At 42.3% G+C, this 25,751-nt stretch overlaps 1 protein-coding gene across 1 annotated transcript; it reads right to left on the reverse strand.

Annotated features, from left to right (window-relative positions):
- Nucleotides 1–3,750: 3,750 nt before the first annotated feature.
- On the reverse strand, nt 3,751–19,040 carry LOC138158049 (zinc finger protein 420-like). The gene is made up of 5 exons (XM_069083934.1): nt 18,898–19,040; nt 14,677–14,803; nt 13,899–13,994; nt 9,607–9,713; nt 3,751–9,207 (listed from the first exon to the last, which is right to left on the reverse strand). Exons 1-5 carry the CDS (start codon nt 18,925–18,927, stop codon nt 7,084–7,086), a joined length of 2,484 nt encoding a protein of 827 aa, XP_068940035.1. The 5' UTR covers nt 18,928–19,040; the 3' UTR covers nt 3,751–7,083.
- Between the last annotated feature and the right edge of the window lie 6,711 nt (nt 19,041–25,751).

Below are 25,751 nucleotides of genomic sequence, written 5' to 3' on the forward strand. Positions count from 1 at the left end.
ATTTCCTTTTCTTTTTGCCTCCAATCTTTACCAGTATCAGAGTGCATTCCAGGTTGCTATACAATATTGATCTTTACAGCATCACACTTTCCTTTCATCACCAGACATCTGCAGCCGAGTTTCCTTTTGGCTTGGGCCCAGCCACTTCATTAGGACTGGAGCTACTTGTTGTTGTCTTCCATGCTTCCCAAGCAGCATACTGGACACCTTCCAACATAAGAGGCTCATAATCTCTTTTATCTTTTACTACTACCCCTGGGTTTTTTTGGCAAAGATACCATAGTAGTTTGCCATTTCTTCCTCCAGTGGATCACCGTTTGTCAAAACTCTCCACTATGGGGACAGAGTCAAGATGGAGTAGAAACAGGACTTATGCAGGGCTCCCGCTTCCACCTCCTCCAATTCATGTAAAAGTGACTCTGAACAAACTTTGGACCCACAGACACAGAGAAGCTAACCTCCCGCTGAGGACAGGCTGGCAGGAAGCAGTCAGCTCAGTGTGTTGGGAGCCCAGTAGAGCCCCCCCCACACAGTTTTAGCCTCAGGGCTGCCACAACCAGCGCTGGCTGGAGGTGACTTCTGATTACCAGCAGCTGTGGTGGTTTCCAGAATTATCAACCCATAGATGCTAAGTACAAAGTGAGAGGTCAGTGCAGTGTGGACTTTGTGAACTGGGAGTTCAGGAGTGCAGTCAGGCCTTTAACCCTTGGAGGGAGAAGTGGCTGCAGCTGTGTAGCCGCCACCACATGCCTGCTTCAGAGCTCCTGGACTGCAGATTGCAGGGGGACCAAGCCACCAGTGTGAGGGGTAATTGCTCTTGCTTTAACCTGTTTGGATCTGGATCGCTGTCTGGACTGGAGGTCCTGGGGTGTGTGACCAGTTTGCCAGAGCGTGTAGAAGCTTCAGAGAAGGCATCCAACTAATAGCTCTAGCAGCTGTCAAAACCCCAGTGATTGGGACAGAGCTCCCCGCTCTGGTAGCAGAATTCTACTGTGACAAAAACAGCTCAAAAGTCAAGTAATTGAGTGGCAACATGAGCAAATGAGGGAAGCAAGGCAAGCACAGCAGTCCGACTCTGGATTCCTCAAAGCATGGAACAGGAGGAAGACAGCAAAGTCAGAACTCCTGTACCAGAAGCTTCCAAGAAAAGAATAAGCTGCCTACAGGCCATAGAGGAGCTGAAGAAGGATTTTGAAAACCAAATAAGAGAAGTGGAGGAAAAATTAGGAAGAGAAATGAGAACGATACAAGAAAATTATGAAATGAGTCAACAACCTGACTGAAGAAAATAACACCTTAAAAAATAGACTAACTCTTGGGGCAGCCAGGTAGCACAGCAAGAGTCGGGATGACCTGGGATCAAATCCAGGCTCAGACACTTAGCACTCACCTGGCCATGTAACCTTGAGCAAGTTACTTAACCCCAATTGCTTAGGGGTGGCCAGGTGGTGCACTGAGTAAGAACACTGGCCCCAGAGTTGGGATGACCTTGGATGGAATCTGGGCTCAGACACTTAGCACCATACCCAGAAATAAATGGCTGTGTAACCTTCAGCAAGTTACTTAACCCCAATTGCTTTAAAAAAAAATAGACTAACTCAAATGGTAAAAGAGGCTCAAAAAAGCCAATGAGGAGAAGAATGCCTTAAAAAGCTGAATTTACCAGTTGGAAAAAGGATCTCAAAAGCTCACTGAAGAGAGTCATTCCTTCAGAATTAGATTGGAGCAAATGGAAACTAGTGACTTTATGAGAAATCAAGATAGTATTAAACAGATCCAAACAAATGAAAAAAATAGAAGACAATGTGAAATATCTCATTGAAAAAACCACTGACCTGGGAAATAGATTCAAGAGAGAAAATTTAAAAATTATTGGACTACCTGAAAGCCTGTAATGGGAATGCAAATTTGGAAGATCTTCCCTGCCCCTAGGCTAAAGTGCACCTGAAGCCTAGGGTGGGAGGCTTGTTTTTCAGTAGATACTTCTTGATTGGCCAGTGAGTCACTAAGGTTGTTACATTCTCTGAGCCAGGAGAAGGCTATATAAGCCCTGATGTGAGGCTTTGTTTTGGGGGCTCACTTTGAGAAGTGTTCTGTGATTTGATCTGTATTCTGGGAAGCCGTTGTCCAGGGTCCCCCCGGCTTTGAAAAACCCAGATGTGGAAACCCAGATGTTGACTGGGTATGGATGCAATGGCTGGACAGTTTGGAAATCTGTCTACTTGATCTGTTTCTGTCTTGATAATTCTGCCTGTATACTTTGAAGTTCGGGGTGCTGACCTTTTTCCCCTGAACAAGGTAAACGATATATGTCTGACTGATTAAAGTAAGCTTGTTAACCCATTTTGAGTTGCTTTCCTTTAACAAAGCAGATCCAAGAACCTGTATGGGCAGCAAACCCTGAGGACGCGCTTGGGGTGCTTGCTGCTACAAAATGGCCTCACGAACAGGATCTGCAGAGTAAAAGGAAAGTATGGGGGCTGGGATAATTGTTTGTTTCCCAGTTGTGGTAGCTGTGACTCTGTGGAGCCATGGACCAGGAGAGAAGAATGGCCTGCGTGCGGACTTCGCTGAGCTGAGAGCAGCAATGGTAAGCTGCCTGCATCGGGACCTGGGCAGAAGCCAGGAGCGGCTGCCGCCTGTGGGAGGAGAAGGAGCCTAGGAGTTTGGAATTCAGCCACCGGAAAAGATAAGAACTGAGCAGCAAAGCAGGGGCACTGAGTGTGTTTCCTGGCTGCATCCCAAAGTTTGGGACCCAGGGGGAGGATGGACTTGTGACTATGGTGGGTGGGATGAAGTGCCTTGGATCCCCAGGGACCCCACCTTGTTGGTTTTGTTGCCCAGCCCCCTCTCTGTACTTGGAAGCAGGGGCTGGAGCTGTGTGAGGGGAAGGAAACTGCTCCCCCCCCTGAACTTTATTTGAACTCTTGTTTTGAACTGAAGTGATAATGCTATGTACTTTGTGTTTGTTTAAGGCCCAGTGGCCACTTTGGTAACTTTAGTTCTGTACCTTGAAAATGTGACCTAACAGATGTTTAGTGCTAATTCAAAAGTAAATTGTCTATACTATGGGCATGAAAGATCTTGGGGCCGAATGTAATGGGAATGCAAATTTGGAAGATCTTCCCTGCCCCTAGGCTAAAGTGCACCTGAAGCCTGGGGTGGGAGGCTTGTTTTTCAGTAGATACTTCTTGATTGGCCAGTGAGTCACTAAGGTTGTTACATTCTCTGAGCCAGGAGAAGGCTATATAAGCCCTGATGTGAGGCTTTGTTTTGGGGGCTCACTTTGAGAAGTGTTCTGTGATTTGATCTGTATTCTGGGAAGCCGTTGTCCAGGGTCCCCCCAGCTTTGAAAAACCCAGATGTGGAAACCCAGATGTTGACTGGGTATGGATGTAATGGCTGGACAGTTTGGAAATCTGTCTACTTGATCTGTTTCTGTCTTGATAATAACGTCTACAAATTACTGACTCTGCCTCCCTATCCCAGTTTTAGGAGCTGGGGCCAACTAGGCCATGACTCTTGGAAGGTCACTGTCTCAGATTTTATTTATGGTGTGCTTGGACAGTTCCGGATTCCCAAGTGTACAGACAGGATGTGGACACTTTTCTTATAAAAATTATAATAGGTTACATGCATAATAATGCATTTTAAGTTAGTAATAATCTTTGAATACAGTATCTCATTTGCTCCTCACAACTGTGAGGTAGGTACTATTATTATCCCCATTCTACAGAAGAGGAAACTGAGTCTAATACATCAATATTTATTAAGCAACTCCTATGTAACAAGCATTGTGCTAGGTGCTAGATACACAAGTACAAAGAATAAAACAATCCTTAGTCCTGGTGACTTTACATTAAAATGAAGGAGACAACAAACATCAAAATATATACAGCATAAATATAAAGTTAAGAAATAATATACACATTGGAAGTAGTGAAATATAGCTAGTTTGAAAGGGAAGACATTAACAACTGGGGGGAATCAGGAAAGGTTCTGGGCAGCAGATGGTGCTTGAGCTGTACCTTATAGGAAGAGATTCTGACGAATAGGCAAGGAGGGAGTGATTTCCATGTATGGGGGATGACTGATAAAAATGGCATGGAGAATGGAGATGGAGTGCTGTCAGTGAGGAAGAGAGAAAGTCACTCTGGCTAGGTCATACAGTACAGAGGAAAAGTAATATTCAATGAGGGTGGAAACAGAGGTTGGGAACAGGATGTGAAGGGCTTTAAAAGCTAAATAGCAGGGTGGTTTTTGTTTTTGTTTTTTTTTAATACTAGATACAACAGAATTTGGTAGGCCAGCTTTGCCTTTTAGAAAAAATTCTTTGGCAGCAATGTGTAATATGGATTGGGATGGGTAAAGTCTTAAAGCTGTGAGACCAATTTGGGAGCTGTTATAATAATACAGGCAGGAAATGAAGAGGGATAACCTTGAACTAAGATGGTACCTGTGTGAATGGAGAAAAGGGGTCTGATAGGACATATTTTGTAAAAATAGAAATGTAGGACTTGACAATTCACTGGATTTATGGGGTGAGGAAGAGTGAGGTATCTAGAATAAATGCAAGATTATGAACCTGAGACAATGGAGAGGTGGTGATACTTTCGTAAGAGCGAAGTTTGAAAGAGTGGGGGATTTAGGGAGAAAAAACCCAAGTTCAAGAAATTTCATTTATTTATTTATTTTTAAAAAGCAATCGGGGTTAAGTAACTTGCTCAAGGTTACATGGCCAATTATTTTTGTGTGGGTGCCGAGTAGCTGGGGCCGGCACTCTTACCTGGCTGCCCCTCAATATGTTTTAAATCAGAGAAGGGGAAATGAAATAGAAAAAGAATTGAAGTGCAGAGGGAATGGAGATCTCTATGAAGATGAAGAACAGGTATTGGGGGAAGAAGCATATGAAGTATTGTGAAGTGAGGTTATGTGACTTGCCCTGGGCCATATAGATAATGAATGACTGAGACAGGAGTTGAACCCAAGTTTTTCAGACTTCAAGACCAGCAATCTATTCACCAAGTCAGGGGAGACAGTCAAAATGAGAGTTAAGCTCTACTCTCTCCTGAACAAGGTGTGATAGTCCTTGGACAAATTGAACTCTTAGACAAAGTGTGAGCTCATTCTGCCTGTGAGTAGCTGTTCCAGTCAATGATTTGGCCTTTGCTCTGGTACTAAAGATCAAACTATATTACTGTTCCTGGTGGCCAACTTCTGCTTTTTCAATAAAAGGAAGGACCCCCTGACCTCTTTTCCAAGGAGTGGTGACTCAGCTCTTTTGGTTCATAGCCACTGGAATTATTTTATGGCTTTTGTGAATCAAACTCACAGATAGCTAAGCCAGTCCCAGAAATCGAAGGCTTGAATTAAGTCTCTTTCCACTCCTTTTTTTCTTCTCAGTAGACACTCTTTGAACTCATATATGTAAGGTGGTGGTGTGAGTATATTGCTTTCATCTCCCACTATGACCCTGGTGGCCAGATTAAGTCCATGAAATCCCATCAAGGAATGCCATTTACTGAAGTTGGGTAAGAAGGTGGAGCCAGTGATATTTGGTTCAATCTACCTTCATGAATCTACTAATCTCTGGTAGGCATATATTACATAACATTTATAAAAACATAAGGCAATGGATTATTTTCCGTGCAATGGGGCTGCACATACAGTTTTGAATACTTATCAAAGTCATCTCATAGGCAAGAATTCTAAGTTATATATGAGTATGTTTCATAGTAAATCCTCAATTGATACATACAATTGGCTCTGGTTACTACTGTTCTTCTGGAATAAAATGATTCCCAAGACTTCTAGGTTGACATCATTATGTAACTTAAAGAACTTCCTTGGGTTTGCAAAAGGCAACATCAGTACATGTGATGTTGCATGACCAAATAGTTAAAAGTCTGCTCCTGTTTCTCAGCCCAACAATATCCAAATGTTGTCCCATTGTGCCTTTTTGTCCTGCTTTCTATGCATCTTAACCATATACCTAACAAGATCATTGAGATTTAGTGATGATGGCATAGTCCTTCACAAATTTCTGATATTAACTGCCACGTTCAGAGCATCTTGAAATTGTGGTATTGTATACTGATCCATCTTAGTTCTCTGTCTTTTTTTTTCCTTCAAAGTCTAATAATCCATGCATACTCAGATCTTTGATCTTCTTTTGGAGGACTACTTTTTGTAGGATTCCGTGAGACTACTGACTCAACGATTCTTTCAATTTGTTCCTGATGTCTTCTATCTCATAAAAGGCAACTTTTCAAGACCACTCTTGAAAGTCAGGAGACATTGAGGTGGTCAGGGTTCCTTGCTCTTTAATTATATTCTCCCTCATCTCACTTCTGCAATGAAAACCTTCAGCTTATGCTGAATTTCTTCCTCAGAGGATCCTTCTATTACTCAGGCATTAAAAGGTCACTAAAATTTTAATTCTTCATATCTTCTTTTGAGGTGGAAGTTTCTGTACTTCTTTGAAGCTCTCTGCCACCTTTGGCCTCCATCTTCCTGAAAATTTCTACATAAGAGGCATGCTTCATCAGGATAATCAGGTATTGACTACGGTTTGGTGACTTCAATACTGTCAGTATATTGAGCAAGACAGAGCTGATCCCAACCAGTCCATCATTATTTGGTAGATATATACATACATACATGTCAGATCCACAGTGTCTACCTTCTTGCTGACACTCAAGAATTCTCTAAGGATATTCAAAATCACACTGATATAACCCAAATATAAGTAGCGTCTCTTCCCCAATAAAATAGTGATCTCCTTGTCCATTTGAAGGGTAGGGCCAGAGGTGGATTCCTATATAGTAGAGACAAATTTGTCTCATTCATTTCAGAAGCCTACCCCTTGAAGAGATTAGAGAGGCTACAGAGGTATGTGTTCTAACAGAAGATACTGCTGCATTTATATGGTTTACCTTCAGTATAATTCTATTATGTTGAAGAAGACATATGCTCACATGGAAGTTTTTTCCACTTGTTACAATCATAAGGTTTATCTTCAGTATGAATCATGTTGTAGGAGGAGGTGATTTACTGGTGAAGGGCTTCCTACAGTCATTACATTCACAAATTTCCTCCTGGGCACTGATGTTTACTAAGTTGCATGCTCTTGGGAAATGCTTTTCCACATTCATTACATTTATAAGGTTTCTCTCCAGTATGAACATGCTGATGTTGAATAAGCAATGCACTCAGGCGAAAGGTCTTCCCACATTCATTGCATTCATAAGGTTTCTGCCCAGTATGAATTGTCTGATGTTGGGTAAGATGTGCACTCTGGCTAAAGGTCTTCCCACATTCATTGCATTTATAAGGTTTCTCCCCAGTATGAATTCTCTGATGTCGAGTAAGTAGTGTCCTCTGTCGGAAGGCCTTCCCACATTCATTACATTCATAAGGTTTTTTGCCAGTATGAATATTCTGATGTTGAATAAGCAGTACCCTCAGGCGGAAGGCCTTTCCACATTCATTACATTCATAGGGTTTCTCTCCAGTATGAATTCTTTTATGTCTAATAAGCTGTGTACTCAGGCGGAAGGCCTTTCCACACTCATTGCATTCATAAGGTTTCTCTCCAGTGTGAATACGCTGATGTCGAGTCAGCAATGTGCTCAAGCGGAAGGCCTTTCCACAGTCATTACACTCATAAGGCTTCTCTCCAGTATGAATACGTTTATGTATGGCAAGTTCTGCCTTCTGAGAGAAGGCCTTCTCACATTCACCACATTCATATGATCTCTCTCCAGTATGAATTTTCTGATGTCTAGCAAGTTGTGTGCTCTGTCGGAAGGCTTTCCCACACGTAATGCATTCATAAGGCTTCTCTCCAGTATGAATTCTCTGATGTTGAGTAAGCATTGTGCTCAGGCGGAAGGCCTTCCCACATATATTACATTCATAAGGTTTCTCTCCAGTATGAATACGTTGATGTTGAGTAAGTTGTGTGCATTGGCGGAAGGCCTTTCCACATTCATTACATTCATAAGGCTTTTCTCCAGTATGAACTGTATGATGTCGAGTAAGCTGTGTGCTCAGGTAGAAAGACTTTCCACATTCATTACATTCATAAGGTTTTTCCCCTGTATGAATACGCTGATGCTGAGTAAGCTGAGTACTCTGTCGGAAGGTCTTCCCACATTCATTACATTTATAAGGTTTCTCTCCAGTATGAATACGCTGATGCTGAGTAAGCTCTCCACTCCAAGTGAATGACTTTCCACATTCAATACATTCAAAAAGTTTCTCTCCTGTATGAATACGTTGATGCTGAATAAGCAGTGTCCTACGGTGAAAGGCTTTCCTACATTTATTACATTCATAAGGTTTCTCACCACTATGAACATAGAGATGTTGAATAAGCAGTGTGCTCAAGTGAAAGGCCTTTCCACATTCGTTACACTCATAAGATTTCTTTCCTGTATGAATAATACGCTTATGTAGAGTAAGTTCTGCCTTCTGGGAGAACACCTTCCCACATTCTCTACATTGATAAGATCTCTCTCTAGTATGACTTTTCTGGTGTCTAGTAAGCTGCATGCTCTGAAGGAAGGCCTTTCCACAGTCACTGCACTTATAAGGTTTCTCTCCAGTGTGAATTTTCTGATGTTGAATAAGCAATGTGCTTAGGTGGAAGGCCTTCCCACATTCACTACATTCATAAGGTTTTTCTCCAGTATGAATACGAAGATGTTGAGTCAGCTGTGTGCCCTGGCGGAAGGCCTTTCCACATTCACTGCATTCATAAGGTTTCTCTCCAGTATGAACTGTATGATGTCTAGTAAGTTGTGTGCTCAGACGGAAGGCCTTACCACATTCATTACATTGATAAGGTTTCTCTCCAGTATGGACACGCTGATGTTGAGTAAGCTGTGTGCTCTGTCGGAAGGACTTCCCACATTCCTTACATTCATAAGGCTTCTCCCCAGTATGAATACGCTGATGCTGAGTAAGTTCTCCATTCCATGAGAAGGCCTTCCCACATTCAAGACAATGATAAGGTTTCTCTCCAGTATGAAGACGATGATGTTGAGCAAGTCCTGCCTTTCGAGAGAAGGCCTTCCCACATTCAGTGCATTCATAAGGTTTTTCTCCAGTATGACTAAGGTGATGTCGGGCAAGTGCTGACTTGTTACAGAAGGCCTTTCCACATTCATTACATTTATGCGGTTTCTTTCCAGTATGAGTTGTCTGATGATAATAATTAATGAACAGCGGTTGAAGGTTTTCCTATATTCGTATGATTTGTCTCAAATATATACTCTCTGATTTTCAATGAGACTTAAATTATCTCTAAAATATTTATCACATTCATTAGTCTTGGAAAATATTCTCTTTGGGTATATTCTATTATATTTACTCGGGTCAGAATACAATCTGACACAATTTCTATGTGTATCACATTTATGGGGCTTGTCTTGAACAGAAACTTGCTATTGAGGAAAATAAACTTCTTCCTGACTCCAGCTTCTGACATTTATTATACTCATGGCCTTTCACTTTATTGGGTATTTTCCTTTGGTTTATTTTTACTTGGCCCAAATTTTTCTACTCATTACCCTGGTATCATATTCCCGGGGCTCTACTTACCTTAGAGGCACAGAGATCACGCCTTGTGAGCCTTTCTTGGGTTGACTGTTCGATGGAAATGACCAGGTTTGGAAATAATCCCTTGGCTTCAGGATTGGTGTCTAAAACTAAAAGAAAAAAATATTAAATATTCCTCCTCCCTCGACCCCCTCCTACACCTGTACCTTCTACTATATACTTAGTCCTGTCTTCATCAAGAAAAAATGATGGGCAAACTTTAAACACTAGAAGAAATCATAAATAATAATATTCATATTTGAAGAATAATTTATAAAAACTATCACATCGTGGTTGCCTAAAGCACAGGTTTGACTATATCAACACCTTCCACTACCCAATTGTAGCAGCAAGCACCCCAGCATCCCCAGGGTGTCTGCCAACACAGGTTCTTGGATCTGCTTTGATAAAGGAAAGCAACTCAAAATGGGTTAAAAAGCTTACTTTAATCAGTCAGATGTGTATTGTTTACCTAGTTCAGGGGAAAAAGGTCAGCACCCCGAACTTCAGAATATACAGACAGAATTATCAAGACAGAAAAAGATCAAGTAGACAGATTTCCAAACTGTCCAACCATTATATCCATACCAAACAACATCTGGATTTCAAAGCCGGGGGGGCTCTGGACAACGGCTTTCCAAAGTTTCATCTGATCAAATCACAGAACACTTCTCAAAGTGAGCCCCAAAACAAAGCCTCACATCAGGGCTTATATAGCCTTCTCCTGGCTCAGAGAATGTAACAACCTTTTGGACCCACTGGCCAATCAAAAAGTATCTACTGAAAAACAAGCCTCCCGCTCCAGGTGCACTCTAGCCTAGGGGCAGGGAAGATCTTTAAACTTACATTCCCATTACACCAACGAGTTCTAGTTTCATCTTGTTACCTCTAGGATTAAATATAAAATACTCTGTTTGGCATTTAAAGCACTATATGACCTAGGCCCTCCCTGCAGTCTTCCTATACTCTTCCTTCCCTTCATTCATTCTACAATCCCGCTACATTGGCCTACTTGCCATTCCTCAAAAATGACAGCCCCTCTCCTGTCTCAGTGCCTTTGAATTGGCTGTCTCCCATTGCCGGAATACTCTCTCTCTTCTCCTCTGGCTTCCTTCAACACTCAGCTCCAATCCCACACTCTGTAGGAAGCCTTTCCTGGTCTCCTAGGAGGTGGTGCCTTCTCTCTCTGGTAACCGTCCATCTACACTGCACATATCTTATGTTTGCCCAGCTATTTCCACTTTTCTCTCCCTTATCAGAAGGTGCTCCTTCTGGACAGGCACAGTCTCTGCCTTTCTCTGCATCCCCAGCACTTATTACAGTACTTGGCACACAGCAGTGCTCAAATAACACTTCTGGACTGACTCACCAAGTTCAAGATGAAAGCTAGTAGCTTCCTTCATAAACATAGTCCTAAGTGTCCCTGCTTTTGTGGATATCAGCTCTATCACCTTAATCACCTGTGTTTACAGCCTTTCTGCTTTACTCTTACTTGCCTCACATATCCAGGACCTGGCCATTTTTTAATCTACAGCATCTTGGTGCTCTTTCCTCTGCTCACAGTCACTACTTATCAGATCCTTATCACCTCTTGCCTAGACTACTGCAACAGCCTCCTAATTGTTCTCCCCACTTCAGTCCAACCTCCACTCAACTGTCAAAGTGATTTTCTTAAAGGGTAGGTCTGACCACATCACTCACTTCCTCAGTAAACTTCAGTGGCTTCCTACCATCTGTAGGATTGCTCCCCACTGTCAGGCATGCTGTCTCTGCCTTTGCACAGGTCAAGGTTCAGTTCAAGTACCACCTTAGATGCAAATCCCTTCCCCTAAAAATTACTTTATATCCATTCTGTATATTCTTCAATATGCATAAGTTGTCTCCTCTGGCTAGACTGTAAGCACCTCATGGCCAGCAACTGTTTCCATGTTTGTCTTTGTATCTCCAGTGCCAAGTATAGTGTCTGACACATTACAGGAGCTCAATAAGTGTTTGACCATTTATTGTTTAGTGAGTAAAAAAATAGTAAAATGACAGCAAATAAAAAAGCAATACATTAAGAAATACATATGTTGATGAAACATTTATATCAAGGAAGATATATCTAAGAAAATATCTAAGTCTAAACATTCTACCAGTTACAGAATAGATGTCTGATAAAATACAGCTCCAATTTATATTACAAACAGTAAAAAGTACAGGAGTAGATTGATTTAAAAACAAAAGTTAGAATGATCAGTAATGGAAACCTGTTAGAGCCTTTCTACTAAGAGTACACATTCTACTTCCAGGACAATATAAGCTGCTAGAAGGCAGGGTTTGTTGCATTTCTATGTTCAAAATCTCAGTGTCTTACCCATAGGAGGATCCTGATAAAATATTTATTAACTTGATGAAAGATAAAAGCAGAGATGTTGAATCTCATCATTACTATTCTACACGGCTTTAGAAACACTTGCTATAACATTAAGAAAATTGAGGAGAAAAGCTTAGGTAAAGAAAAGGTTTAAAACATTGTATTTGCTGATATAATTATATATTGATTAAAAATAATTATACAAGAGATTCAACAAAAAATAAGAAAATAAATGGTTCAGCAAGATAGTAGGATATAAGGTATGCATATAATCCTCTGTATTTCTACAGTCTCTATTCTCTAAAATTTAAAAATGAATTTGTAGAAAAAAAAATGACAATAATGACAAAATGAATCAATTTTTACACTCGTGCATTCCTCTAATTAAAACTGCAGAAAGCAACTATAAAAAGGTAGCTATCAAAAAAGAAATAGCAGGGAATAACTATAGAAATACTCAATGTCCATAACCATGTATACAATATAACCCATTAATAGATACTGTGTAATGCTACTCAAGTAATATGGGATTCTTCACAGAACTAGATACAGTGAAAACAATTTATATAGAAAGAGCAAACAGATAAGAACAGCAAGAGGTGTTGGGGAGAAAAATGTGAGAAAGGATGAAATTTTAGGTCTCAGATGATATAGCAGGAAAACAACAAAGCAGCAACTATCAAAACTATCCTGGCTGAAAACTAGAAAAAAGAGATCAATGCCACAAAATAGATAATCTGGAATTTGGCTGCAAAGCAAAAAAACAGATTGCTATTTGAAAAAATTACAAAATATCAAGCAAAGCAGTAGTTATTCAATAAAAATGGTTGTGAAAAACGGATAGCAAGCAGTTTGAATACAAAAAGAATTGAAACTACCTCACACTAGAGTAACAGTCTAAATTACAAGTACATTAATGTTCTAAATGGAAAAAAAGAAACATAATGAAAAAAAAAACTTAGATAAAAAAACCTAATTTGAGACCAAGGAATACTGTTTCTCCTTCATGCCTACTATTTCTATATTCCTATTATTTCCCTTCAGATTCTTGGTCTTTTGACTCTCCAAAAGTTTTATTATCGTCTAGTTCTATAGCCCTTGGTAGTCTAATTGGTAGGTACTAAATCTGTAAATTCATGAAAGTAATTATTAACATTTTTATGATACTAATATAGTCCAAACATAATAGCACTTTGTGGTAGCAGGAACTGGAAAGAAAGTAAGTATCCACTTATTGGGGAATGGCTAAGCAAATTGTAGTCCATGCACATCATGGAAAAATGACCATGTTTTAAAAAACAACAGATAGGAATGCAGAGAAACATGAAAAGACCTACATTAACTGATGCAGAATGAAGTATACAGAGACGGGAAATCAATTGACACAAAGATTGCATCAATGTATACAAGAAGAACAAAGTGAAACTGGACACTGTATAATTACAACACAGACCAGAAGAAGTGTTGACATGGATCTCTCTCTCTTTACTGAAAAAGTAGGGGAATAAGGGTGTGGAATGATGAACATGTGGTCATATGTGGCTGATATCTAAATACATTTTTCTTAATGTTTTGCTTTTTCTCTGTTAAAAGTCTCCCGGTGACTGTGATGTAACAACAAAAAAAAAAACAATAAATTTTTTTAAAAAAGTAAGCTTCTTGAGGACAGAGACAATTTCATTTCTGTCTGTCCCCAGTACCCAGCACAATGTTCAGCACATAAATATTCATTCAAATGATGGCTCACTGGACTAGAAAGTGTGATGGACAGAGACATATTCAGAAATGAAAAAAAAAACCCCAACCCACCCATAAAAATGTACAAACCACCACAAAACCTGTAAAAAAAAATCCAAGTTGACTTGAATCAGTCCTAAATAACCAGCTAAGCTAGGCTGCTGCTTGCAATAACACCTCTACCTGACTTTTATTCACTTACCTGGGCAGTTCCATCTTAGAACTTCTCCCTCTGCCCTCCATGGTACTCCCCCTTGCTCTAGATGGTAAATCACATCTGGCTTGGAAACTGCAAGTCCTGCTCATTGGAAATGGGAAATTGGTGAGAAAGAAGAATCTCAAAATTCAATCCCAACACCTCTCTCTTTGAGGAAAAGTAAGCAAAATAGGGAGGTCCAGATCATTGTAAAAAGAACCCATATTTCATATTTATATTGTTTTCCTGGTAAATATACGGGAATGGGTCACAAATTGGGTCTGGGCTCAGCAGGAAAAGTTAGAATTGGACTCTTTTCATTTTTTCAGGTATGTATGGTGGGTCTTTAAAGAAGAATCTTTGACCTGGGGCAACAGGATCTTCTAAGATGAGTACTGGGTTTGTAGTCTGGATGAACTGGGTTCAGAACCCAGATTTATTAATGACTATTTGTGTAACCTTGGGCAAATAACCCCTTTGAGTCTCAGGTGCCTCATGTGTATCATGATCACTAAGGTTTTGTCTAGCTCTAAATCTATGCTTTTACAAACTTTGGGGGGAACACAAACAAGGTGATAGCAATAAAAAGCAAAGACTTTTCATCTGGGAATAGCTAGCAGAAATGCTCTGTCTCTTGTGCCACAAAACCAGTAGTAATCTCTGGTCTGTGCATGCCTGACAATAAGCGCTAAATAAATACTCTAGACACCCCATATAGAGTTTGCTAAAGGATGAAGAGTTTTCAATGGACTGATTCTGATTTACAGGAGAAATCTGTCCTTACCTAAGCAGACCAGGTTAGTATAATTCTCCTGCATCACATCTCTGTACAGCTCCTTTTGAGAAGGGTCCAGGTGATTCCATTCCTCCTGGGTGAAGTCAACAGCCACATCCTTGAATGTCACTGACTCCTGAAATACCAAATATATTTGTGCCAAACCAGGCACCATCCCTCCCATGACCTGGGAGAAGTAAAAGGATCAGGAACCAGGGAGTAGTTAGTTCTCAGTGTTTAGGCTTCAGAATGTTTTAAGTCAAATGTTTATAGAATATATGCACTGTGTCTCATCTTGTAATGGATTCTGAATCATGTGACAACATAATACTAACAGTTTGCATTTGTCATTATTTCTTTTTGGCTTACAAAGTAATTTTGGGGCAGGTCATCAATAAACATTTCTGGATCTTAGAGGGTGTGAGGGGGAGTGAGATATAACACCAGAGACAGGAAGGGGCCAAGCTGTGAAGGACTTTAAAGTAAAAATAATTAGGAACATACAAGCTATATGCAGTATAGACTAGAGATAGTAACCTTAGAGGGAATGCTAAACAGAAGATGTTATATTTGATTCTGTAGGTAGTAGGAAGCTGCTGAAGCTCACTGAATGAATTCTAATGGTGACATGGTCAAACCTGGGATTTAAGAAAATCATCCTGGCAGCTGAGTGAAAGATGGATTGTAGCAGGAAGAGAGAGATGAGGCAGGGAAACAACTTATACTACTACAATAGTCTGGGTAAAGGGTAATGATATCCTGAAGTGGATTGAGGATTTGTGAGTGGAGGGAAGGGGGCATGCATATGGAGGAGAGACTGTGAAGGCAGAAACAAGATTTTATAACAGATTAGCTACGTGGGATAATTGAGAGGCTTCAAACCTTATAGGCTGAGAGGATGCTGGTGCCCTCAACAGTAACAGGGAGGGAGAGATGAGAGGAAGGCTGGGGTAGGGATGATGAGTTCTTTTTTTGAACGTGTTGAGTTTGAGATGCCTATGGAATACCTAGTAGGAGCTAAGAGACAGCTTGTGATATGAGACTGAAGCTCAGAAGAAGGACTAATGCTGTATATATAGATCTGGGAATCATCAGCAGAGAGATAATTGTGATTATTGAACCCATGGGAGATGATGAGCTCACCAAGTGAGATAATATCAAGGACAAATAGAAGAGGGCCCAGGACAGAGCCTCAGAGGACAATCATGGTTAGTGGGTATGACCTGGATGAAGATCCAGCAAAAGAGAATGAGCAGTGTTCACTCAGGCAGGAGAACCAAGAGACAGCAGTATCACAGAAGCCTACAAAGTTGAGAGTATCCAGGAAGAAGATGAATAAGGTCAGCGTCCAAGGCTGTAGAGTTCAATAAGGCTAAGAACTGGGAAAAAGCCATCAGAGTCAGCAATTAAGAAACCATTAAAAAGTTGATAGGATGACTGAGGACACAATTTACTGAAAATATGAAGTGCACATGTTGAGGGCTTGCCAGTCTGGGAGAATGAATAGAAAGTTGCAGATGGTATTGGGAATTTTGAAGTGAAGAGAAAAGAAGAATTCATTTCCTCAATTTTCATCACCTCTGTTTTCTCAGTAATATTAAGTTCCTCAATGGGAATTTTGGGAGTAAAACGTGGGGAACTTGAAGAGGGAACACAAGGTGTTGAACAGCTTCTGTGGGGAATGAAATAAGATGATCAGGGAGAAATAAAAAGACTGCTTTGCAGCAGTGAGGCCCAGCTGAGGTTCAGATAATTTGAAATCACAATGTACCCAGTCAGAACTATGCTAAGAATATCTAGCTTTGTTCAGTGACTAGTGAACAGAAGAAGGCTGATGGTAGGAATAATCAAGGACTGAGGTTTGATAGGATAAGGGGGAAAATTTCCTTTCCTCTTAAGTCTCTGTAATCTGGCTTCCAAACTCATCATTCAGCTTAAATGGCTTTCTCCAAAGTTACCAGTGGTTTTTTAATTGCCAAATCCAATAGTCCTTTTCCCAAATGTCACCCTTGACCTCTTGGCAGCCTGCCAATCACTCTCTTCTCCTTGGTACTCTCCTCCCTAGGTTTTCAAGACAGTGTTTTGCCCTGGTTCTCTTCCTCCCTACTTCTTTTGTTTCCTTTTCAGCATTTTCGTCCTAGCCATTATCTGCTGCCCATAGGTATACCCCAAGCCTGTTCTGGGCCCTTTTCTCTTTTCCATCTATACCAGAGATCAGAAAACTATAGCTGAGGGTCAAATCCTGTGTCTATAGAGTAGGTGAGCTAATAATTATTTTTATATTTTTAAATATTATAAAACTTTGTTTAAAAATGTCAAAACTCTAAGTTGCAGATCATACAAAAACAGAGCATACATACAAAAACAGGTGTATGACCCCCTCTTCCTCCTCACCTGTTTTCTACTACTTTGCTTGGTGATCTCATCAGCTTCCATAGATTTGAGGATTGTCTCTACACAGATGATCTAAGATCTATTTATACAGCCCTAACCTCTCTCCAGATCCCTAGTCTTGCCTCTCCAACTGTCCTTTTGAACACCTCAAAGTGAATATCCTGTAAACATGTTAAACTCAGCAGAAAACAAGTTGAACTTATCTCCCCGACCCCCTTTCCTTTCTTACTGCTGTCCAGGCTCCCACCAGCCTTCCAATCATCCAGTTCTGAAACCACTCTCATCCCCACCCCTACCCACTTGCACTCAGTTGCCAAGTTCTGTCATTTCCACCTCAGCAGCATTTCTTGTGTACGTTCTCATCTGTCCTTGGATACTGCCACCACCCTGTTGCTGGCCCTCATGATCTCATGCCTGGACCATCTCTGCTGATCAGTTCCTCCCCACCCTTTACTTAGCAATCAAATGATCTTCCCGAAGTACAGGCTGACCATGACACATACACATACCTACATGTAATCCAGGAGCAAATATCAAATCCTGTCTGCCTTTCAGAGCTCTCCATCACCCGGCTCCTTCCTCACTTTCCAGCCTTCATACCCGGCACTCCGTGTCACACACTTGTAGATCAATTGGCACTGAACTTCTTTCTGTTCCTCAAATACAACAGCACCTCACGACCAGACATTTTCTCTGGCTCTTCCCTATGCTCTCCCTCCCTTCACATCTCCGTTAAAGTCCCAATTTCAGCAAGAAGTCTTTTCCAGTCCTCCTTAATCTTAGTGCCTTCTCTCTGAGACTGTCTCCAACCTATCCTCCTACACTGTTGTTTGCATGTTGTCTCCCCCATTTTGTCAGCTCCCTGAAAATGAGGGCTCCTTTTCTCTGGCTTTTTTTTTTGGTATCCGAAGCACTTAGCACAGTGGTCGGTGCTTAATAAATGCTTGCTGCCTCGGTCAGTGTAGAGTTGGCATGGCTAACTACTGGGTTGAGGCTGAACAGGGACAAAGGGATGAGAGTAAAGTGCTGAGAAGGGGGAGAGACGGGAGGTCTGCCTGAATTGAGAACAGGCACAGGAAAGGACAGCACAGGGCAAGAGACAGTGATGGGAGGTCACCATCTGACAAAGGAACATGAAGATGCCTGATGAGGGAAGTAGAATATGTGAGTCAAGAGTGTGCGCGTATGGCTGAAGCGGGTGAACTGAGCAAGACACGCTTCATGAATGATGTTGAGGAAAGGAGTTTGAGGGGGCACTGACCAGGTCAATCTGGGCCCATGTCCTGCCTCAGACTCCCCACGAGCTGGGTGACCTTGGCCAAGTCACTGAACCTCTCTGTGCCTCAGTTTCCTCAACTGTGAAATGATAGGATTGGCCTAGAGGAGACTCTGATGGTCCCTTCCAGCTCTAAGGAGGAGAGAGGAGAGCAGAGAGAAGGGAGGGGAAAGCTCAGGAGAGTGAGGCGTGAAAAGGAGGACTGGCGGAGGGAGAGGGTAAGATGGAAGGGAAGATCAAAAAAGGAGGGAGGGGAAGGGGGAGAAAAAGGGACGAGGATGAGGGAGAGGAGGGAGAGACGGGGGAGAAGGATGAAGGGGAGGGAGGAAGGAGAAAGAAGACAGGCGGGCGGGGGAGGGGGAAGGGGCGAAGGTAACGGAGTGAGGGGAGGGGTAAAGTGAGACTAGGACATAAGGGGAGGGAAGGAGGAGAGAAGGAAAAAAAACATGGTGATGGGAGAGGGGAAACTCCCACTTTCAAAAATGGAGGTGGGCGAAGGGGAAGGGCAGGGAGGACACGAGGAGGTTCAGGCCGGAACCGGACGCACGCGGGCCGCTAACCTCCGAGCTCAGCCGCGGCTTCGTCCCCATCCTCCTCTGCGTCTCCCCGAGCTCAGAGGCGACCCGGAGAACCCAAAAACAGCACGAGGAACGGTAGGAGGAAGCGGAAATCACGTGAGAGAGCGCCTTCCTCCCTCCATCCTTACAGGTCCGTCCCGCCTGCCGTTATTGCCATGGCAACCACTCCAGCTCCGGGGTAAATAACGCCTCTACTTCCGCCCCACTTTGCAAGGCCTTTTGGGAAATGTAGTTCGGAAGCTCGGGCAGGATTTTGTGTTTATGCCCGGGAGAGTAGAGACCCCCTGAGGCCTCTGATGCTTTTTGAGAGGAGGGTCCCAGTACCTTTAGGATGCACTCAGGCCCTAACAGACGCCCTCCCTCTCTAAAGTCCTGTCTTAACCAAGCACTCACTTGGACTCCCAGCGCCTGCTTGGAGGGGGCGTGGGGGCAAAGGGGGATCCCTTCTGTTGGGGACCTGCTCCTAAACCGTGGCGTTGCTCCAGGCTCTGATCATTTTCTTCCCCACGGGAAGAAACCCCAGTTCCCTAAAAGCCCCCCCCCCCACCCCCCCAGCCATGCATCTGCACCATCTAAGAGGCTGATGGATTCCTCATCTAGGAAAAACTGGACCTATGCATTTGGTTTACAGCCTCCACCTCCCCCCAGCCCCGAAGGTCGATAAACGGCACGTGCCGGGCACAGTTCTAAGTGCTGGGGGCTACAGAGGAAAAGCGAAAGCAGCGCCTGCCCTCCAGGAGCTTGCATTTAATGAGAGAAACGAGGTCTGTAGATGGGCACACACAGCAGTAGGCACGAACCCCAGGGGACGGCAGGTGCAGATGAGGAAGGAAACCAGCGGAGTCTTCAAGGGAAGCCCGAGATTCCCGGCATGGAGACACAGTGCATGGAGAGGATGGTGGAGTGAGCCAGTAGGACTGAGCCAGGGATGCATGGGGGCTCGGGGAGGGCTGGCCCCTCTGAGGTGAGCCCTTTTCAGGGCCGCTCATCCACCTTTGGGCTTTACCTGTCGCCCAACTCTCACCTGTGGCCCCCAGGAGCTGTAGCAGGGGCAGCAGCCACACCCCGGTAAAACCATCCTAGTTAGGGGGGTGTCTACGCCAAGCATGGGAAGACTTCTTCCCGGTGGAATGGGCAGATGAGCACAGTTTGCTCCAAGGCCATGAAAGCGGCTGAAGCTAATGTTATGGAGCTTCTAGGGCTTGGTCGGACCTCAAAGAAGTCAAGGTCAGCTACAGCATCCTGGCAATTGCCCCTGGTCTTGACTTTTCTCTTTCCACTGGATTGTGCTGACTACAAGAGGGGGTGAGGTTGATGACTTTGCAGCTCTGCCTCACTTAAATCTGAAACACTCAAAGGTCAAGACATCACTGGAGATGCCAGCGGTCCTCTTTGAAAAGGAAAGAGGGACAGCCAACAACAGCAATGGCTGGATCAAAGCAGACTTGGGGGATGGAGGTGGAGAGTTAGAAGGTAAGAAGAATGGAAAATAAGAAGGAATCAGGTTGTAAAGGGCTTTAATGCTGAACAGAGAAATTTATACTTAATTCCCGAGCTAATTGGGGCAGCTAGGTGGCACAGTAGACAGAGTGCCAGGTCTAGAGTCAGGAAGACTCATCTTTGTGAGTTCAAATCCAATCTCCCACACTTTATAGCTATGTGATCTTGGGCAAGTGGTTGCCTCAGTTTCCTCATTTGTAAAATGAACTGCAGAAAAAATTGGCAAATTTCATGATCTTTGCCAAGAAAACCCCAATGAGATCACAAAGAGTGGGACATGACTGAAAAATGAATGAAATAGCTAAGAGAATAATAATAGGGAACCCTTGGAGCTTACTGAGCCTGGAGGTGACATTGTCAAAGCAGTGCTTTAGGAAAAATCATTTTGCCAGCCATATATAAGATAAATTGGATTGGGAAGAGATTTGAGGCAGGGAGACCAATTAGGAACCAATTGTGAGAGTCCAGAGAAAAGAAATTTTTAAGTGCCTAAACTAGGGAGCTGGCTGTGTGAGTAGAAATAAGGGGACCTGTAGGAGAGAATTTTGAAGAGAGAAATGACAAGGTTTGGCAAATACTTGGATATGTGGGTCAAATGAGAGAAAGGAATAAAAGATACTGAGATTGTGAACATGGGTGACTGGAAGGGTGATGGTTTCCAGGACAGTAACTGGGAAGTTCAGAAGAAGAGAACTTTATTTGGAAGGCAAAGTTGTATTCTTACATGCCCTTTGATACAGTAATACCGCTGCTAGGTTTGTTTCCCAAGATGATTAGGGGAAAAAGAAAAGAACCTATGTGTTCTAAAATGTTTGTAGTAGCTTTCAGTGGTGGCAAAGAGCTGAAAATGGAGGGGATGCCTGTTAATTGGGGAATGGTTGAACAAATTGTGGTATATAGTTGTACTAGAAGATACTGTCCTATAAGAAATGATGAGCTTAATGATCTTAGAAAAACATGGATAGACTTGTACAAAATAATGAAGAGTGAAATGAGAAGAACCAGGAAAATGCTGCATATAGTAACAATGATACTGTTTTAATAACAACTTTGAGTGACTAAGTCATTTTGACTATTATAAATATCCAAATTAACTACAAATGAAGGAAGGAAGACATTATCTGCATCCAGAGAAAGAACTGATAAAAAGAAGTATGTATAGAGTGATTTTATAGATATAGATGTATACATCTGATTTCATATACATATACATGTACATATACATACACACATATATTTGTGTCTTTGGGTAGCCATATCTAGGGAGGGGAGGGGAAAGAGCAAAGAAAAAAAGGAAAAAAAAAGAAAGTTACATCACAATTTTATTATATATTTTAAAAGAGTAGTAAGTTGTGTACATAAAAATTTGCAGTTTCATGTACAATCATCTATTTTCTATTCTGCTATGTTATGGAAATGCTTATTTTATTTCTTAAGTTCAGAACAAAATAAATTAAACTAAAAAAATAAATTTTTCTTGATATCTTTTTTTTACATTGACTAAGCTTCCCTCTGTATCCTTCCCATTCCCTTCTACTTAGAGCACTTCCCAGAAACACTGTGCAAGGGTCAGGAACCCAAAAAGACCTTCCTCTGAACACGTGCTTTTCTGGTCAGTAACTAGATTGAGGTCTAGGGACAAGAGGAGTCTAGGGATTGTACTCTGGAATAAAAGTAAGATTGACCCTCTCAGGATTGCCGGCTATTCCATGTCTTTGTAATGGGCATGCCCAGGAATGCCACAGAGGAGACAGTAGAGGGGAAAGGTAAGCCTCTTTTCCCTTTTTATTCTCACCTGAATAAAGTGTAAAATTCCCTGGACAAGGTGAATTCTCTTGAGAAGTTGTGAGATCACTTAGATCTGTGTACGTGTTGTCCCTTTGACTTACACCTTTGTTCTGGGTCTCTGAGACCTGTCATTTTGGAAATCACCAGACAATGGATCTGTCACACTGGCATTGATAATAAAGTCTGTGGTTATAGAGTTTTGTTACAAAGCAGTGAGGACTACTGATTGAACACTAACTTGATGATACTTATACATTTAAGCTGGCCCTTGACTTAGCATTTAAAAGGACACAAAGACCTCGGGCAAGTCACTTAACCCCAATTGCCTTGCCGGGGAAGCAAAAAAAAAAATAAAATTAAAATTAAAAAATAAATAAACAAAAGGACACAGAGAATTTGGGGAAGGCAGAATTACACAAGGAGAAAAGACAGAGAGACACAGAGCGACTAGGGAGGGTGGCCTAGAGGGCTGAGAAGCTGTTGCAGAAGCAGCCCAGGAAATAAATGCCCACTTTGGAGGCACAGGGCCAGGATAGGGCACAGTAGAAGCCTGGATAGAGTTCCCTTGAAAGAAACCTGTGTATCCTTGAAGCTTTCCAGGAAATGAGGAACTGAAGCATTAGCAACCTGGACTTACCTCTTCAATGAACAAAAATCGATAATAGGGAGTTTATACCCATCAGTCAATCAATTAACATTTATTAAATATCTACTATAGCCATGCACTATGCTAAGTGATACCCCCAACAAGGATGGAGATTATAAGAGAGTACTTATTTGCCCCTTATGACTTCAAGACATCTAGCCCTGATAGAGGGTGACTATGTGGCAGTATGGTGCTAGGTCTGGAGTCAGAAAGACCTGAGTTCAAATCTAGTCTTAGACACTTCCTAGCTGTGTGACCTTGGGAATGTCACTTAATGTTTAGTTTGCCTCAGTTGCCTCATCTGTAAAATGAACTGGAGAAGGAAATGGCAAATCACTGCAGTATCTTTGCCAAGAAAACCCCAAATGGGGTCACAGAAAGTCAGACACGACTGAAAAAAGACTGAACAACAACAATGTGGATATGTTTACTTACATTTTAGCACAACATTTTGGAAAGTATTTCATGATGCTATTTCTGTGGAAAAGAGAAAGAGATATGAATTAGATCAATATTGAATTGGGGCTTTCTCCTCAGCATCCAGAGCAGTGTTAGCTCTGGATGGGGGGGTGTTGAGGTAGAGGGTGCAGCCTGTTTGTATGGTGAATGCCCTCTGGTGGCCAAAGGCTTACCATACTCTGTAGCTGGTTAATTAATTAATTAATACGACAGCAAGCTTTCCTGTAGGAAGAAGCAGGGAAATCAGCTGGATATAAATTGTTAATTGTCTCTGCAGCATCACCAAAGTTTACACCTGCTCCTCATGACCGATCCACACAGAATATGGGTCTCAAATCCATTATCTTGAGAGCCAGCTCTCTAGACAAAGGAAGGAAATGAGCTTTACCCTTATTTTATCTGATCCTGCCAACAAACCTAGGAGGAAAGTGCTATGATGATCCTCATTTTACAATTAAGGAAATTGAGACAAACAGAGGCTAAGTGAGTTACCCAGGGTCACACAGCTGGTAACTATCTGAGGTCAGATTGGAACCTAGGTCTTTCTGACTCTAGGCCCAGGGTGCCACCTTGCTGCCACCATAGGTGACAGGCTTAGCCAGGGACTAAATGAAGAGACTTCTGAATTTGTGCAGTAATCGGCAAGAAATAAGGAGAAATTTTCCTTCCATTATCACCCATATCTTAGCAGCTGTTAATGTGGGATTTCAAGCAGAAAGTCTGGTTTTGGCTGGATTTTGCATTGACAATTGACCACTGAATGAGAGCCTGTTATGCTATTCCCAAATCATACAATAGAAGGATAAATACATCGGTTGTACTGCCAAGGAAGGAAAAAAATAGATGGAAGGTTTATTGTGTGCATAATGGCAAAATGACTATTTAGTGACCTGCTGGGGTTCTGAGCGTAGCTGTGTATGATGTAACAAGGGTTTGATGTTTCCTCCCTCACCACATGCCTTGTGTAACATGGTGCAGTGAAGAGTGGTGAGAATTTGCTTCCAAATTCCAGCTACCTATATATGTAACTAACCCTAGTGTATCCACAGCTAGGTGGTATACCCTACTCCCTCCACCCACTCTACTTTCCATAACTCTGGCCCACTGGCATTTCCTCAAACATGACTGCCATCTCCTGTCTTTGTACTAGATGACCACAGGCATGGAATGCTCTGATCCCTCACCTCTGCCTCTTAAGTATAATGGTGGTTTAGCATATATATATGCCCTCTGGTCCCACTCTCTCAAAGGTGAGGATGTATTTCAAGATTAGGGTGCTTGGTTATCTTAAGAGGATCTTTTTTTTTCTATTGCAATTATCTTGAGTTAATTGTCTCTGTCTCTGTTGCCCCTTTGTTAAGGGTCCAGTTGTGTACTCCCCATTTGAAGTAGAAGTAGAAATGACAAGATTTGGCAACTGATTGGATATGTGGGTCAAGTAAGAGAAAGGAATCAAGAATGTTATTGAAATTGTGAAGCTGGGGACTGGAAGGGTTGTGGTGCCCATGACAATTGGGAAGTCCAGAAGAGGAGGATTTTAATTGGAGGGGAGAGTTGGACTGGTGGAACCAGTGACTAGCCCCTACTTCTATTAAACCACCTAACATTAAATTTTACAACAGGCTCTATTTAATTCAAAGGTATAGCAAGAACAAACATTTCTCCTTCCAAACCTTGGGGGCATGCTCCTCCCTATATCACCTTGCACCCACCAGTGGGGGTGGGAATGTATCAGCAATGCCATATTCACAATGCCTATAGAGATTACAAATATGCTGATATAATTATCCATTAGAAAATACGTCATGTTTGCCATATGAGGAAATAAACTAGAAAATTTATTAAGATACCAAAAGACTGAGTCCCAAAACCAGAAAGTGAAAGCCATCAGAGTAGTTATGACATTGGCACAGGTAGATAAAGTAGAAAGCACCCACATTTTCAAGCCTTTAAAACAGAACAGGCTACCTCAGGCAAAGGTCCTCCTCTCCCCACGCACAGCAACCACCCAGCGTCCTGGAAGCGCACTCCCAGCAGCTCCGGCCCCTGGCAGTCCTCAGCAGGAGTCCTTAGCAGAAAGTCCTTAGCAGTTCTAACTCAAAAAGGGCTTCGCGCTGCCACTGCCTCTGCTGCTGCCGCCGTCACCACCACCGCCAGCCACCGAAGGAACGCTAGCTTGGCTTCCGCTTCCTCTTGCTCCGCCCCTTCCTGCTACGTCAGCAAGTCCAACGGGGCATGGAAGATCTTTAAATCCCATAACCCTTACATTTGGCCCCAAGATCTTTCATGTCCCTTACTTGACAAAAATACAGTAGGAATAACTGGTGTCAACAAAATTTCACAACAATATAACAAGAATAGCACACAATAAACACAGAAAACCATATTTTAGGGTGGCTCTTGAGCACAAGCTCCCCATCATTCCCCCCACCACGAACAAATG

Source organism: Petaurus breviceps, unplaced genomic scaffold (genome assembly GCF_028583685.1).
Source record: "Petaurus breviceps papuanus isolate PSGF00001 unplaced genomic scaffold, PetGlider_PUasm1.0 174, whole genome shotgun sequence".
Lineage (NCBI taxonomy): Eukaryota > Metazoa > Chordata > Mammalia > Diprotodontia > Petauridae > Petaurus > Petaurus breviceps.

Bases quoted from the DNA above. Each gene is read 5' to 3' on its own strand.
- LOC138158049 (XM_069083934.1), bottom strand. From the start codon at position 18,927: ATGGGGACGAAGCCGCGGCTGAGCTCGGAG. The intron at 9,714-13,898 runs GTAAGTGAATAA...TTTTTCTTTTAG, and splicing joins TCTAAGATGGAACTGCCCAG to TTTTAGACACCAATCCTGAA. The intron at 9,208-9,606 runs GTAAGTAGAGCC...TATTATCATCAG, and splicing joins GTGATCTCTGTGCCTCTAAG to ACAACTCATACTGGAAAGAA.